The sequence below is a fragment of the Bombina bombina genome, chromosome 6 (genome assembly GCF_027579735.1).
Source record: "Bombina bombina isolate aBomBom1 chromosome 6, aBomBom1.pri, whole genome shotgun sequence".
Classification (NCBI taxonomy): domain Eukaryota; kingdom Metazoa; phylum Chordata; class Amphibia; order Anura; family Bombinatoridae; genus Bombina; species Bombina bombina.
In genome coordinates this window covers 1,032,025,546-1,032,043,926 of record NC_069504.1, presented here as the reverse complement: position 1 = coordinate 1,032,043,926, position 18,381 = coordinate 1,032,025,546, and the positions used below count along the sequence as shown (strand labels likewise).

The 18,381-nt window shown below is 37.1% G+C and overlaps 1 protein-coding gene across 1 annotated transcript in view; it reads right to left on the bottom strand.

Annotated features, from left to right (window-relative positions):
• BLTP3B (bridge-like lipid transfer protein family member 3B) overlaps positions 1 to 18,381 on the bottom strand; it is a 344,497-nt gene that overhangs the window by 171,308 nt on the left and 154,808 nt on the right. Inside the window, exons 4-7 of the mRNA XM_053718772.1 lie at positions 15,851 to 15,942; positions 3,938 to 4,127; positions 1,191 to 1,331; positions 635 to 805 (exon numbers count right to left, since the gene is read on the bottom strand). Coding sequence (XP_053574747.1) covers positions 635 to 805; positions 1,191 to 1,331; positions 3,938 to 4,127; positions 15,851 to 15,942 — 594 coding nt within the window. The remainder of the gene's footprint in view (positions 1 to 634; positions 806 to 1,190; positions 1,332 to 3,937; positions 4,128 to 15,850; positions 15,943 to 18,381) is intronic.

Here is an 18,381-nt window from a genome sequence, read left to right as displayed (position 1 = left end):
AGATGACATATAAATGTAAGCTTTCACCTTGGAGGTAAGAGAGATTGCAAGTATGCATTGACCTCTCCCTCTTAAAGGAAAAATGAATGTAAAATATCTCTGAAATGTATGTACAGCATTACTAAAGGATATCAGTTTTCTTTAAAAAAAAAAAAAAGCAAACAGCCTTGGCCACCCCTTGATGAAAGAGTTTATTTTCTTGCAGGCAAAAAGTGCTTTCAAAAAAATGCCATACCGCTACCCCACAGGCAGTAAGCAAAGAGCGTTCACGTTGGTCTGCAGTCGTCACATGCATAGAGAAGTGTGGGCCACTGTTGCAGAACAGCAGAAGCGCACTCCACTCAATTTCTATGGGTATATTGTAAGGCATATAAAAAGCTGTGTCACTGCCTACAGGAAAAATAAAGAAACTTGCTCAGCCAGGAAGATACAAACCCAAAATTGATAAACACTAAAGAGGGGTACAGAAATGTACTTCATGGGCCGGCTTTACATCAACGCAAGTAACTTTTATTATGTAGGTACTGAAAAGCTGTACATACCTTGCAGGTAAGTTTGATGTTTAATGGCCCTTCAACCTATATTTCATGCTATTGACTAAATGACTACAACCACACATTTACATTAATCTCACCTGTGTGGGCTCAGACGCCCTGCTTTTTCTCTGCTCTGTGGATTTCTCAATTGCTTCACTGAGTGATTTTGCATACTGAGCCATAGCTTTCAATTGAGAGTCCGTTAATACCCACAACAGATCATCCAGTATTAAAATTAACTTTGATGCAACAACATTGCAATCTTTTAGCTGTAAGGCAATAAAAAAAAAAAAAAGATGAAACACATCTATTTATGCACATATAAGTACAATTTCACCCCCTGTACATTTGTGAGTTTTTATATAGTTTTGTATATTTTAACAGGCTGATTTAAATATAGCTGGCACACATACAGTAGATTTTAACAAACATACAGAAAACCAAACATATTGAATTTATTTTGTAAGAGAGGAGCAATACTCTAAATGAATGAATTAAATAATTGTACTAAATGAAGGGCAATATAATTACAACAATACATATATTGTAGTTTTTAAACAGAATAAATAGCTTTCATGGAAGTGGAAAGGCAGAGGCTGAGCCAGACGCCTTATTCTGCAGGAAAACAATGTTAAAACATAAAATGAAACTCACCCTCCTCTTCAGAGTGACTCTAATTTTGGACTGATTTGTAATTAGCCGAACAGGAGCGCTCATTAATTCGTGATCACTATTTTGAATGGCATCGGCTTCTATTCTAATCATCTGCCAGGTTATCTCTTTGAATGTTAACACCTGTAAAATATCAATATAAAAGAAAATCATTCACATAAACATCAATAATACAGAGATTCAATACTGAATCAAGGAGCAGTGTAAAAGAACAAATTATTGATCGCGGCATTAATCTTTACATTTCAGCTTGGATTTCTATTGTGAAACAGACATGGTTGCCTTTCAGCATTGCAAAAACAGATTTATTGGATTGTGGTAACATTTAACACCCAGATCTCTAGCTGGGTGCGACAAAATCCTAATGAATCTGGTATACCACCAGCTATTTGTATAAAATGTAATAAAGTAAGAAATAAATGCCAAGCTGGCAGCCCTGATACCATGTTCATTAACCCCTTAACGACTGAGGACGTGCAGGGTACGTCCTCAAAAGAAAGTCAGTTAACGACCAAGGAAGTACCCTGCACGTCCTCGTTCTGGAAAGCAGCTAGAAGCGATCCTGATCACTTCCAGATGCTTTCCGGTTATTGCAGGATGCCTCAATATCGAGGCATCATGCAATAACATTTTTTAGCCATCCGGTGCAGAGAGAGCCACTCTGTGGCCCTCTCTGCACCGGAGACTGGACAGCTGCCAGTACCCAAGATGGCCCCCAATAAGGCAGAGGGGGAGGGTTAGAGAGCTGTTTTGGGGGGGGGATCAGGGAGGTTGGGGGCTAAGGGGGGGGATCCTACACAGAAGCATATGTAAATATGCTTAAAAAAACTATTTTTTTTTAAAAAAAACTTTTATTTGAGTACTGGCAGACTTTCTGCCAGTACTTAAGATGACTGGGACAATTGTGGGGTGGGGGAGGGAAGGGAGCTGTTTGGGAGGGATCAGGGGGGTGGGATGTGTCAGGTGGGAGGCTGATCTCTACACTAAAGCTAAAATTAACCCTGCAAGCTCCCTACAAACTACCTAATTAACCCCTTCACTGCTAGCCATAATACACGTGTGATGCGCAGCAGTATTTAGCGGCCTTCTAATTACCAAAAAGCAATGCCAAAGTCATATATGTCTGCTATTTCTGAACAAAGGGGATCCCAGAGAAGCATTTACAACCATTTGTGCCATAAGTGAACAAGCTGTTTGTAAATAATTTCAGTGAGAAACCTAAAATTGTGAAAAATTTTGCGTTTTTTTTTAATTTGATCGCATTTGGCGGTGAAATGGTGGCATGAAATATACCAAAATGGGCTTAGATCAATACTTGGGGTTGTCTACTACACTACACTAAATCTAAAATTAACCCTAGAAGCTCCCTACATGCTCCCTAATTAACCCCTTCACTGCTGGGCATAATACACGTGTGGTGCGCAGTGGCATTTAGCAGCCTTCTAATTACCAAAAAGCAAAGCCAAAGCCATATAAGTCTGCTATTTCTGAACAAAAGGGATCCCAGAGAAGCATTTACAACCATTTATGCTATAATTGCATAAGTTGTTTGTAAATAATTTCAGTGAGAAACCTAAAGTTTGTGAAAACAATTGTGAAAAAGTGAACAATTTTTTTTATTTGATCGCATTTGGCGGTGAAATGGTGGCATGAAATATAGCAAAATGGGCCTAGATCAATACTTTGGGATGTCTTCTAAAAAAATATATACATGTCAAGGGATATTCAGGGATTCCTGAAAGATATCAGTGTCCCAATGTAACTAGCGCTAATTTTGAAAAAAAGTGGTTTGGAAATAGCAAAGTGCTACTTGTATTTATGGCCCTATAGTTTACAAAAAAAGCAAAGAACATGTAAACATTGGGTATTTCTAAACTCAGGACAAAATTTAGAAACTATTTAGCATGTTTTTTTTGGTGGTTGTAGATGTGTAACAGATTTTGGGGGTCAAAGTTAGAAAAAGTGTTTTTTTTTTCATTTTTTCCTCATATTTTATACATTTTTTATAGTAAATTATAAGATATGATGAAAATAATGGTAAGACAATTTAATGGCGAGAAAAACGGTATATAATATGTGTGGGTACAGTAAATGAGTAAGAGGAAAATTACAGCTAAACACAAACACCGCAGAAATGTAAAAATAGCCTTGGTCCCAAACGGACAGAAAATGGAAAAGTGCTGCGGTCATTAAGGGGTTAAACAAGGGGTACTTTGTTGGTGAAGCTCTATCAGGGAGGGAACTTTTGCGCTTTCCTGTCTCTAACAAATGTACAAATACAATAAGAGAACTTGAAAATAAAGACAATGTTTATTGATAACTGTCTTTTTGGAAATATGAACAATTGTTTTTCTAAATGATTACAAAATGTGTTCAGTCAGAATATTGGAATCAAATGAATAAATGTTTAAGGTGTATTCCTTGATGAATACGTCTGGTTACAAAACATATGTTTGACCCCTATATATTAACATGTTTAATAGGAGTATTGGGTGTACTGTAACTAAGCATTTCCTTTCTCTCCTACTCCAGTTAAAATTTCCCCTTTTCCTAATTTTATTTTTCAATACATTTTGAAAGTCTTACACGCATTTGCTTCAGAGAGAATGAATAATTGCTTTAAATGATTTGGCTACTCAGTGACCATATATGTAATCAAAATCCCTAGGAGATAGCTTTCTAAGGGCTATGAGTACTGGGCTAAAGAACATGTTTAAGATATTTCTTACCTCTCCACGTTGAGGATCTTGGATTCGTGTAAACCTCAAATCTCCATGCTGCCAATTTGCATTTACACTGTAGATCCTTAACTGGGAAAGTTCAAATGATGCATTGAAGGCTTTCGCTTTTATCCGTATTATAATAGAATTCACAGAAAGTGAGATTCCTTCAACTACTTTCTCAGCAAAACCATATTCGCTGGGAAAAAAAAGAAAGCAAGAAATTAAATCTAAAATCCATACGTTTCTATATCTTGGCTCATATCCCTAGGCAATACTCAGATGTGAGAGATCCCCTACCTTAAAGGGACAGTATACACCAATTTTCATATAACTGCATGTAATAGACACTACTATAAAGAATAAGATGCACATAAAATGATATAAAAATCCAGTATAAAACCGTTTAAAAACGTACTTAGAAGATCCCAGTTTAGCTCTGTTGAAAAGGTTAGCTGGAACACCCACTGCAAGTGGTTCTATAGAAAAAAGAGAAGACACTGCCGCCCCCCCCCCCCCACTTCCTCTACATATGAAAAGACTCTTTACACAAACAGTATAATTCTAAAACTTTGGGACTTGGTTAGGAGTCTGAAAATCAGCGCAATATTATTTAAAAATAAGCAAAACTATACTTATTTTTTTTTTAAAAAAACTGTATAGGCTATATAAATGGATCATCTACAAAACATTTATGCAAAGAAAAATCTAGTGTATAGTAGGACTGGGCGATATGGAAACAAATGAAAATCGTGTTTTTGGACCCAAAAAACACGATTTTCTTATAAAATGACTATAACACGTTAATTTTTCACTAAAAATTTTATTTAACCCCTTAGTGACCACAGCACTTTTCCATTTTCTGTCCGTTTGGGACCAAGGCTATTTTTACATTTCTGCGGTGTTTGTGTTTAGCTGTAATTTTCCTCTTACTCATTTAAAGGTACCGACACATATTATATACCGTTTTTCTCGCCATTAAATGGACTTTCTAACGTTACCATTATTTTCATCATATCTTATAATTTACTATTAAAAATAATATAAAATATGAGGAAACAATGGAAAAAAACACACTTTTTCTAACTTTGACCCCCAAAATCTGTTACACATCTACAACCAAAAAAAAACACCCATGCTAAATAGTTCCTGAGTTTAGAAATACCCAATGTTAACATGTTCTTTGCTTTATTTGCAAGTTATAGGGCAATAAATACAAGTAGCACTTTCCTATTTCCAAACCACTTTTTTTCAAAATTAGCGCTAGTTACATTGGGACACTGATATCTGTCAGGAATACCTGAATATCCATTGACATGTATATATTTTTTTTTAGAAGACATCCCAAAGTATTGATCTAGGCCCATTATGGTATATTTCCTGCCACCATTTTACCGTTAAATGTGATCAAATAAAAAAAATTATTCACTTTTTCACAAATTGTTTCACAAACTTTAGGTTTCTCACTGAAATTATTTACAACTTGTGCAATTATGGCATATATGGTTTTATATGCTTCTCTGGGATCCCCTTTGTTCAGAAATAGCAGACATATATGGCTTTGGCGTTGCTTTCTGGTAATTAGAAGGCCGCTAAATGCCGCTGCACACCACACGTTTATTATGCCCAGCAGTGAAGGGGTTAATTAGGGAGCTTGTAGGGTTAATTTGTAGGGTTAAGTTTAGCTTTAGTGTAGTGTAGTAGACAACCAAAAGTATTGATCTAGGCCCATTTTGGTATATTTCATGCCACCATTTCGCCGCCAAATGCGATCAAATAAGAAAAAGTAAAATTTTTCACAATTTTAGGTTTCTCACTGAAATTATTTACAAACAGCTTGTGCAATTATGGCAAAAATGGTTGTAAATGCTACTCTAGGATCCCCTTTGTTCAGAAATAGCAGACATACATTGTTTTGGCGTTGCTTTTTGGTAATAAGAAGGCAGCTAAATGCTGCTGCGCACCACACTTGCAATATGCCCAGCAGTTAAGGGGTTAATTAGGTAGCTTGTAGGGTTAATTTTTAGCTTTAGTGTGGAGATCAGCCTCCCACCTGACACATCCCACCCCCTGATCCCTCCCTGACCACCCTCAAACAGCTCTCTTCCCTCCCCCACCTCACAATTGTCACCGCCATCTTAAAAGGGACACTGAACCCAAATTTTTTATTTTATGATTCAGATAGAACATGCAAATTTAAGCAACTTTCTAATTTACTCCTATTATCAATTTTTCTTCGTTCTCTTGCTTTCTTTATTTGAAAAAGAAGGTATATAAGCCATCGAAAGCACTTGTTTATTGGTGGGTGAATTTATCCACCAATCAACAAGAACAAAAAATGGGCCGGCATCTAAACTTACATTCTTGCATTTCAAATAAAGATACCAAGAGAATGAAGAAAATTTGATAATAGGAGTTAATTAGAAAGTTGCTTAAAATTGCATGCTCTATCTGAATAATGAAAGAAAAAATTTGGGTTCAGTGTCCCTTTAAGTACTGGCAGAAAGTCTGCCAGTACTGAAATAAAAAGCATTTTTTTATTTATTTTTTACATACAGTCTGCAGTGATGGATCCCCCCTTAGCCCCCAACCTCCCTGATCCTCTCCATACATCTCTCTAACCCTCCCCCCTCTACCTATTTGCCACCATCTTGAGTACTGGCAGCTGTCTGCTAGTGCCAAATTTGCCCCCCAAAAAAGTTTTTTTTTTTTTTTTTTATATCAAACATTTGTTTTCTGTAGTGTAGCTGCCCCCTCAATAATCTACATCCCTTCCCCTTCCAGATCCCTTACAAAACATCTGAGATCTCCCCTCCATCTGCATCAATACATTTTTTTTTTTTAAATGAGTGCATATTTGGCGCACGCAAGCCCCCACCCGCCCCCCCGGAAGCCACTGCCAACAACGGCGATCATCATAGCCAGACCGGATTCGGATGCTAACAACATCGTACCGCCCACCCTCCTCCCAGAAGCAGCTCCCACCCACCAACAAACGTTAGCATCAATGGCCGATGCCTCAATATCGAGGCATCACTACAATACCCTGGAAGCGATCATGATCACTTCAAACCGCAGAGGACGTGCCAGGTATGTCAATTGTCGTTAAGGGGAGTTTTTTAGATGACGTACCTGGCACGTCCTCTGTCATTAAGGGGTTAAAGGGATACTGAACCAAAAAAATTCTTTCGTGATTCAGATAGAGCATGCAATTTTAAGCAACTTTCTAATTTACTCCTATTATCAATTTTTATTCATTCTCTTGCTATCTTTATTTGAAAAAGTAAGTCCAGAACCCTGGACAGCACTTGTTTATTTGTGGATAAATGTATCCACCAATCAGCAAGAACAACCCAGGTTGTTCACCAAAAATGGGCCGGCATCTAAACTTACATTCTTGCATTTCAAATAAAGATACCAAGTGAATCAAGAACATTTGCTAATAGGAGTAAATTAGAAAGTTGCTTAGAATTGCATGCTCTATCTGAATCACAAAAGAAAAAAATTGGGTTCAGTGTCCCTTTAACACTACAGAATCTTAATGTAAGCATTTTTCAATGTCCAATACACTCGGAGCATAAAAATACAAACCACAAAAAATTAGCTGCCTGTGTTGTGGTTACATATTAGCCACTAGCCAGTTCTTAGGTCTTTTTGACACAACATTGTCATATGTTCTTGGGCAGTCATTCTAACTGTGGTATGATTAACATATGAACTTCCCATACATCGAAAAAAAATATATCTTTCAAAAACGAAGACTCTTCTTTAAAGAAAGTCTTGTTGAAGGGTTTAAAAACATTTCAGAATGTGCACTATGGAAAATAGATCAGACAGTAGAGTAAAAGTGCACTTGTACTTCACTGTCTGAGCTATTTTCCGTGGTGCACTTTCTGAACTGTTTGCGTCAATAACAATAAATACTTTCTTTAAAAGAAGAGGCTTAATTTTTTCTATGTAAACAGGCTTTATTAAGGGCTAGATTTATCAAGCCCCTGCGGCAGCAAGTTCTCACAAGAACTTGCTCGCCGCAATTTATCAAGCAGCGGTCACCAGACCGCTGCTTCCCTAACATCTTCGCCACCTCTATTGTGGCGAAATTAAATCTCCTCGGTCGAGTCCGACCAAGGAGATTGACAGCTCCTGTCCGCGCGTGATTGGCTGTGCGCGGGCAGGGGGCGGGATTGCACGCGAGCGCAAAATTGCGCTCGTGTGCAATGTTAATTACCTGCGGGTAATTTCGCCCCGCCACAGGCGAGCTGAGGCGTACAGGGGCGCGTATACACGCCCCTGTACGCCTCAGCATTGATAAATCTAGCCCTTTATCTGTGTAGACAGCTGTGACTGCTGCCATCAGAGCTGAGGCAAACCGGGAAATTCCTCCATAGCGCAGCTCCTGCATATCCTCTCTACTCCCCCCACCTCCTTTTCCCTACAGAAGCCTGCGCGCATTGAACAGTTGCAGCCAGTCCTCCTGTATGTCATAGGTGATGTCATAGGGGGCGGGCCTAAAAATTGCATACTCTCGCGGTTTTTAAATTGCGGCAATTAATCATGGTTTTAAATTGCATATGCGATTTTTTGTGCAGCCCTAGTGTATAGTGTCCCTTTAAGAGAAATGGACAGAAATAACCCCTCTTTTCCCAGTGCACTGGAAGGGAAAGGAACCTGGTGAATATTTTCTAGAGATATGAACCAAAACATAGAATAGATTTGGATTTCATATCTTGTTATCTTAGCTCACCCTAGACAAATATTCACCACAGAGAATAAATGCAAATCAGTATAAGGTTAGGTGAGAAAGAAGCCAAAAGATAAATACTGAGCAAACTACATTTGTGAAATAATATACAGTAATTCATTTATTTATTTCAAATCTTTCTGTTGCTCATGGTCATACACTAAGTTCCTAGCAGGATAAGAAACGTTGGGCGTTTTTCAGACTGCCATCTGACAAAGTTCAGAAGGAGACAGATCTGCATCAAATGACCATAAGGTTGAGATCAATCCTTCTAGAAAGAGGTACATTTACCGGTGCTCTGACAAAATACCAACGGACATTTGGCCAACAGCATTCTGTCTGACGGACATTTGGTCGACAGACAGAATGCCGAAGCATGCTCTGAGTTCGGCCGAGGGCAGATACGCTCCTGAGTGCTCTGTTCGAATAAGAGCCTCGGGCGCCGCAACCGTCTCTGGAATACCGACGTATACCTACTCCAGCTTGCTTCTGTTTGTGTAAAGGATCTTTTCATATGCAAATGAAGGGGGAGGGGGGGAGGGTCTTATTTCCCACTTGCAGTGGGTGTACCAGTAACCTTTTAAACAGAGCTAAACTGGAAGCTTCTAAGTACGTTTTTAAACGGTTTTATACTGGATTTTTATATCAGTATCTGTGCATATTATTCTTTATAGTAGTGTCTATTACATGCAGATATATGAAAATTGGTGTATACTGTCCCTTTAAGCTGATAACAAAAAAGGAAGTTCCTTGCCTTTTTACACTGAAGGCTGGCTTTAACTGGGTAACAGTCACCTGAGCAGGTTCTTCCATCTAAAATTAAGAACAGCTTTAGAATATAGCCTGCCGCAACTTGCAGAGCAGAATTAGAAGAGTCCTAGCCTCAATATGTGCTGTCTACTTGGTGGGAATGCCTGAGCCAATGTTAAGGGCATAAGCTATTTAGTTCTGCCAATTAGAGGATAGTTAGAACTGAGTAGAAGGTGTCAATATTTTAAACTGGTAAACTGGGGAGTGGTTATTTCTGTCCAAACCGCACTATGAATAAGGATCGCATACTGGTAAATACTGTCTAGGGTGAGCCGAGATAAAATCAGTGTAAATCATAAATATAGTAAGAGAAAGCTGCAAAAATAAAATAGAAAATGTATAAGAAATGAAAACGTTAAAAAAATCTATTCATTTACCAATATACATTTATTGTTGAAGTTATTTTCCTTTTTTCTTTAAAATTCTGACTATACATCACTATTAAACATTTATAACTATATTTCCTTCCCAAATTCCAAACAACATTTGTACTGTAACCTGAAGATTTTGTCTGGCTTTACATCTTTACATAACACACTGAAATATATCCCCCCCCCCCATTTTTTTATCCAACAGAACACCTCTCTCTTTATGTTGATCCAATAAGAATTATTTTTATAAAAATGTTCTGTGACTTTTCAGGATTTAGGAACGGCAATGAAAGCTTGTTGTCTTGCACTGCTCTAAATCAACACAGACACACATATAGGATAGGCAGTGTACAAAGAAAAACAACTGGGAGAATGGATTTTCACATTCAGAAACATGAGGACTGACGGACGTGAGGTCTTCTTGAACAGAATAGTATTGTGGGTATATTGGTCTACTCAATTTGATATAAAGGAGATTTAATTTCATATTCAGATACAGCGATTTTATACAACCACGGTATCACAATTGCATGTAAATAATTATAAAATGGATCAGATATCTAACAAAGCATTTAGAGCTATAAGAAAATAAAAAGTAGTTTCTGATATCACTAAAAAAAATACTAAATACTCAGTTCATAAGGACTTTGAATATTGTTTTATGTTGCGTCCTAACTTTATGTATCTAACATGTTTTTTCATGGTATGAAGTCATCTAACAACTGCTGCAAACAAAGGTTTATATACAGATCGTGAAAGTAGATTGTGAAGGATCAGGAACAGAAAGGCAATCAGCAAATGTGCAATCTATGTCTTTATTTAATATCAGCTTCTACAAAGTAGAAATTATAGAAAATATATTCATCTTTTCTAAGGATGATTTTTGAAAGTAACATTAAAAGTAAAATAGAAGAACCCCAATACACCAAGTACCACACTGACAAATCATAAAATCACCTATTACCTTCATGATTATTTTAAAATAAAGTAGAACGATGGACTATAATGACGATTTTTATGCACTTGCATGACTCTTAGTTCACTACTTAATTTATAGAGTGACTCTTTTTTTGTTAACTAAACAATCAAATATATGAATGCTATTTTTGTGACATTCACATCACTTTGAACACAATGAAACTTTTCTATGTACATACTTCTTAGCTCTATATACAAATCTGAAGTTAATGCACCATTGGGAACAGAAAATCAACAATATTATGTAAGGTCATACATGTTGCAATGTGCACTACACTTCTACAAATAATTCTCACTTCAGCAAGTCAGTGTTTATATATTTAGTCACAGAAGACTTCCTATGTTTAGAAATGCTTCAAAAACCATGACATATGCTCCGGTCACAATAATATTGCTGTAATGATTTTAATGCTGGAATTCACACAACAAATAATTAAACAATTATTAATTAACACATTTATTATTATTATTATTATTATGTTACAGGATTATAGCAGAAAGTCAGCTGTGCAGTGGTAAGTGCGCAGCTAAACCATATTCTGCCGTGTCTCAGTGCAAAAAAAACAATGTTTTATAGTTTTAAAAATAGAAAGAAACTGGTCAGGATATATGTGCAAAATACATCTACTCAAATACAACAGTTTAACCCCTTAACGAGTGCGATGTACCCTGTACGTCGCTGGTTGTTAAGGGTTTGTCTGGTTGTAACAGCATGGGTCTTAACTCCCTCCTCCCGGCTTGTTAAAATAGCACAGTCTCATACATCGCTAGTCATTAAGGGGTTAATGTCAGATTTTAAATTATTTCTAATATTTAAAAGATGAAAAATTAAAAAAAAAATAATGTCCTGGTTTCAGTATTTTCTTAATAGAAATGTAAAGCAATAGTTTTCCGTTGTCTAAGCTTGTTTGTTGTAATAGTTATTCAATAGCCAAACTCAGCCTCACCACTGGACTCATTTAAAGAGGACAATCCAGATTTGTTAAAGGAGTAGACAAGGCTAGCCTCTTTCATTAAAGTTGCTTATCTGATAATCTCTGCTGAGGCAAATTAGGGACACACATACCATATTAGCTTGTTTGAAATCCAATTCCATAACCATTGGCATTAATATTGAGTCGTGTGTCCCCTGCAGCCTCCACTCTTCTGGGAAAGCTTTCTGAAAGATTTTGAAGTGAGACTTTGGGAATTTGTGCCCATTCAGCAAAAAAAAGTATTTGGAAGGCACTGATTGATGTTGGTTGAGAAGGTCTGGTTCATAATCGTTGTTCTAATTCCTCCCACAGGTGTTCAGTGGGGTTGAGATTAGGGCTCTATGCGGCCACTAAAGTTCCTCCACATAAAAGTCTTCAAATCATGTCATCATGTAGCTTGTTTTGTGCACAGAGGCACAGTCATGCTGGAACAGGAAAGAGCCCTCCTTAAACTATTTCCTCAAAGTTGAAGGCACCTAGTTGTCTAAAATGTCTGTATCCTGTAGCATTCAGATGATCCTTCACTGGAACAAAGGAGCCTAGCCCAAACCTGAGAAACAGCCCAAGACTATTATCCCTTCTCCACCAAACTTTACGGGACATTATACATTTCGGTAGGTAGCATTTTTTCTGTCATTTGCCACATCCATATTCTTTCATCAGAATGCAAGACAGTGAAGTTTGATTCATCCCTCCAGAGAACACTTTTCACTAGCGTGCTTAACACCACCCCAGCCAATGCTTGGCATTGTACATGCTGTTGCGAGGCTTGTGCACAGCTGCTTGGGAATGGAAATCCACTTCATGAAGCTACAAATGAACAGTTATTGTGCTGATTTTTCTTCCAGAGGCAGTTTGGAACTCTGTAGCGAGGGATGCAACAGATGATAGATGAGTTTTACATGTTATGTACTTAAGCACTCGGCAGCCCCACTCTGTGAGTTTGCTTGGTCTACCACTCTGTTCCTCCAAGATGCTTCCAATTCATAATAGTGGCACTTACAGCTGAATGAGGCAGACCTTTCACAAACTGAATTATGCCAAAGGTGGCATCATATGACGGTGTCATGTTTAAAGTCACTGAGCTTTTCAGTACAATTTTACTGCCAATGTTTGTCTACAGATATTTTATGGTTATGTGCTTGATTTTATATAGCAATGGGTGTGGCTGAAACACCTAAACTCAGTAATTAATCAAGGTGTCCATATACGTTTGGGCATATAGTGTAAGTGGAGGTGCATATAACAGATTTAATGTCTTGGAATTAGAAAAAAAACACTGTTTTAAGAGTTAAATTACAGAAAAAAAGGGCAAAAAGTATAATTTAACTTTTATTTTACTATGCAAAATTTAACAGTTTATATTACAATCCCAATGTGGTTTATGTCCTTTTAGTTTTGCATTTCTGTTAAGCTATATCCCTACTTTTTCCAAATGAGTTTACCTCTAGGCATATGATAAATTAAAATGCCCCAGCCTCTTAGCTGCAACACATTGCACAAAAAGGGTAAGAGTGTCAAAGCCAAGAACAATCCCAATATAAGTGAAGCTCTTTTAAACAACCTCCCTTCAAAATAATTGAATACATATTGAAAGTTGCACTCCTTAAACAATAATTGGAGCATATGCATGTAAAACTGCTTTTCATTTGCTTAAAAGCTGTATTGTCAACTTGAGTAACACAGAAGCAGCAGAGGTTTGATAATGTACTTAACCCATTCACAGGGGTTAAACATATTACTAACAAATTAGAATGCACCTTTATGGTAAGTTAGCATTGAATCATTCATGTTTGCTTAAGAAATTTAAGTCTGAGCTCTGATACTTGAATAGTATGAACAGCTTCAATATATTCCAAGCTCATTTTAAAAGCCAGTAATCTAAGTTAGCAACTTAATTTATAACACTTTCAAGTTTGTAATAATAGTGCGTTATCCTACTTAAAGGGCCATGATACCCAAATGTTAAAACACTTGAAAGTGATGCAGTATAGCTGTAAAAAGCTGACTAGAAAATATCACCTGAACATCTCTATGTAAAAAAGAAAGTTACCTCAAAAGTTCCTCAGTAGCCACATCCCATTGTAAATGACTTCTAAGCAGAAAATCAGTATGTCTGTCCCGGGACAGCGAAAGGAGCGAGTATTCGTGCACACTCATTATTTCCCTATTCAGTTTAAGCAAGTTTACTATGAAATCTCTTGAGAGTTAAGTCAAATCTCATGAAATCAAAGTAAAAGAGTTCATGGCCTCAGCACTGTTGATGCTGATTGGCTGTAGTTCATTTCTTCATTTTATTATTTTTTTTTTTACCTGCAGCTGGGCAGCAGCTGAGTATAACTTTTCACACAGAACTTACTCTGCTGAGCTGAGGAAATTGTGAGGTAAAATATCTTCCTTTTTTACATAGAGACGCTGAGGTGATATTTTCCTGTCAGCTTTTTACAGTTATACTGCATCACTTTCAATTGATTTAGCATATGTATTATGTCCCTTTAACTACAAATCTATTTAAAAAAGTTATGACTACCTAGGACACTTTACATTGATATAATCCAAAAGTAGATTTAAATAAACACAGTCTACCCTTTTTTCCCACACATGAGCATATAACATCTTTATAATGCAAGTTTTATTTATCTATGATTTATTCCAGACCAATCTAGAAATCCCCTATCCCACTTCTATGCCAAAGTTCATAAACATTAGTGCAGTAGTTTTGGCTGCAGCCTTTCCTAAACATTCTCCTATCTCTATTCAAAAATATTTTTTTCGTGTTAATACTTAAATGGAAATTGTACATTTGATTTATCTTTGCACAAATGTTTTTTTTTTTGATGATCCATTTATATACCCAACTGGAAGAGTTTTTGTAAAAATTTATAGTTTTGCTTATTTTTTTAATAATATTGTAATGATTTTCAGACTTCTAACCAAGCCCCAATGTTTTAGATGTATACTGATGTCTACAGATTCCTGCGGCCCCTGTTTGTATAATGTATTTCCATATGAAGGGGGAGGGGAAAGTGTCTGCTGTTCCCGTTTACCCAGCCCCTTTCACTGGGTGTCCCAGCCTAACATCATAAAAGCTTCTAAGTAAGTTTTTAGAAGGTTTTATACTGGATTTTTAGATCAGTATCTGTGCATATTCTTCTTTATAGTAGTTTCTATTACATGCAGTTATATGAAAATTGGTGTATACTGTCCCTTTAAAAATAAATAAATGTATTTAATTTAGATTTTCTGAGTTTTTAATGAGGATTCAAAAAAAAAAAGAAGAGGGAGGGTTCCAACAAATATAAAATTGTTTTCTTTATTCGGAATAAAACATAACTTTTATGAAATCCATTAAAAAAGCATTAATATAAGTTTGATGTTTTAAAGTTGTTGTAACCTAGTTTAGTGAAAACTTTTAGTATACAGTCCATTGTTTTTCGTAGCAGCAACAGGTGTTCCAATATTGCAGACTAGTAAGCATGACTGAATAATATCTAATGTTTGCCAAGTTAATCATAATACATATGTTCTTTCAACAAACCTTAAAGGGACAGTTCACTCCAGATTTTTTATTGTTTAAAAAGATAGATAATCCCTTTATTATCCATTCCCCTGTTTTGCATAACCAATAGTTATATTAATATACTTTTTACCTCTGTGATTACCTAGTATCTAAGCCTCTGCAGACCGCCCCCTTATTTCAGTTCTTTTGACAGACTTTGCATTTTAGCCAATCAGTGCTGGCTCAAAAGTAACTCCACAGTCATGAGCTCAATGTTATCTATATGGTAAACATGAACTAGCTCTGTCTAGCTGTGAAAAACTATCAAAATACAGAGGCGACCTTTAAGGCCTTAGGAATTAGCATATGAGCTTACCTAGGTTTAGCTTTCAACAAAGAATACCAAAAGAACAAAGCAAATTTGATAATAAAAGTAAATTGGAAAGTTGTTTAAAATTGCATGTCCTATCCAAATCATAAAAGTTTGATTTGACTAGACTGTCCCTTTAACATGTTACATTGTTATGGAATTATTTCAGTGTGACTCACCTTTGCCCTGATGCGGTCACCAATGGTGAAGGTCCATTGCAATTGCGAGGTTCTTCACACGTGCTCATTTCCATTATGACTTTGTCCAGGCTCTTGAAAAGAAAGGTTCACAATAAATCTAAACTTACAAAGCTAATCATTATGTACAAAACATTTAAGTTTCACCAATAAATAACTGCAAGAAATCACCTTAAAGGGATAAGTATAGTCAACATTAAACTTATATGATTCAGATAGATCGTGCAATTTTAATCAACTTTCTAATTGTCTCTAATTATCTATTTTTCTTTGTTCTCTTTGTATCTTTATTTTAAAAAGCTGGAATTTAAGCATAGGAGCCGTCCCATTTTTTGTTCAGCATCTGGGTAGCACTTGCTGATTGGTGTTTAAATGTAGCCATCCAATCAGCAAGCGCTATCCAGGTGCTGAACCAAAAATGGGCCGGCTCCTATGCTTACATTCCAGCTTTTTGAAATAAAGATACCAAGAGAACAAAGAAATTTGATAATAGGAGTAAATTACAAAGTTGCTTATCAGAATCATTAAAGTTTAATTTTAACTAGACTATCCCTTTAATGGGTATATTTGAACCCAAAAGAATGATGGTTTGGGACTTCTTGCATAACATGGTTCATTTACTACATTTTCAGCATCACAAAACACAAGTCATTTCCACCATTACTGACAGAATATGGAAAGATATACTATGAGCAGTAACCGCAGAGGATATTGCATTATGTCAAGGTGAGGCAAAATCTATCAAATCATTAGAGCCAGTCAAGGAAGTAGTTAAGCGGCCATAAAAACTGTCCCGCATTAAGTAACTGAACTGTGCCCTATGATATAAGCACAGGCAGCTCTAGAGTTGTTAAGGCCTTCGGCACAATTCAAATATAAGTCTTCTCTTAGGTTTAAATTTTAACTATTAAGTATGTCCCTGTATTGTACACCTGGCTTTGTACAATACTTTCCCTCTTTTCCGTTTTGATAGTTTATGTTTGGACTTCCATTATACCAAATCTCTCAATAATAATGCAGGGAAAAGAGAGAGGAGAAAAGAAAGAAGAGTGTTATATGAGAGAGAGAGAGAGAGAGAGAGAGAGAGAGAGAGAGAGAGAGAGAGAGAGAGAGAGAGAGAGAGAGAGAGAGAAACAGACAGTGGTGAGAAAAGAGGAAAAAGATTGAAAAAGAGAGATGGAAGGGTGAGATAAGAGTGAGTAAAGAAGAGAGCGTGAAGAAGAGATGAGGCAAGAGAGAGAAAAGAAAGAGTGGAGCAAGAATAAAGAGAATGGTTATAGAATGAGATAATGGAGACAGAGTGAAAAGAGAAGGGAGAGAGAGGGAGAGACAAAGAAGAGAGATAGCAGGGAAAGAGAAGGAAGAGAAAGGACAACAAGAAAAGACAGAGTTACGTCTAGAGAATAGAATGTAGCGACAGTTGAAAGCAAAATAGAAAGAACAAGATAGGGGGAGGAAGAGAGAGAAAAAGAGTCAGTAGAGAGAAGGGTGAGAGATGAGAGGGGGATAAAGGTGAGAGGGAGAAAAAAAGTGAGAGGGGGGAGAGATGGGAAAAATCATAAATTATGCTTACCTAATAATTTTATTTCCATCATTACGAGAAGAGTCCATGGCTTCATTCATTACTTGTGGGAAATACAGAACCTGGCCACCAGGAGGCAAAGACACCCCAGCCAAAGGCTTAAATACCTCCCCCACTCCCCTCATCCCGCTCAAGGAACAGTAGGAGAAATATCAGGGTATAAAAGGTGCCAGAAGAAAACACATAAATTTAGGTCTGCCCAACGGAGAACCGGGCGGGAGCCGTGGATTCTCCTTGTAACAATGGAAATGAAATTATTATTAGGTAAGCATCATTTATGTTTTCCATCTAATACGAGGAGAGTCCACGGCTTCATTCATTACTTGTGGGTAACAAATACCCAAGCTCTAGAGGACACTGAATGAAAAATGGGAGGAAAAAAGGAGGCTGACACTATTCTGAGGGCACCACAGCCTGCAAAACTTTTCTCCCAAAAGCCGCTTCAGTCGAAGCAAAAACGTCAAATTTGTAAAACTTTGTAAAAGTATGTGAGGACCAGGTAGCTGCCTTACAAATCTGCTCCAGAGAGGCCTCATTCTTAAAGGCCCAAGAAGAAGCCACAGCTCTAATTGAGTGAGCCGTAATCCTCTGAGGAGGCTTATGTCCCACTGTCTCATAAGCCGAACGAATCACGCTCGTCAGCCAAAAGGATAAGGAAGTAGAAGAGGCCTTTTGCCCCTTGCGCTTCCCTGAATAGACAACAAACAAAGCAAAAGTTTGTCTGAAATCCTTCGTAGCCTGAAGATAGAATTTCAAGGCTCGAACCACATCCAAGTTGTGAAGTAACCGTTCCTTCGGAACCGCAATTTCCTGATTAATGTTGAGATCAGACACAACCTTAGGGAGAAATCCCAGTCCATTGCGAAGGACAGCCATATCTACATGGAAAACCAGATAAGGGGGCTCACATTGTAAGGCCGCTAATTCAGAC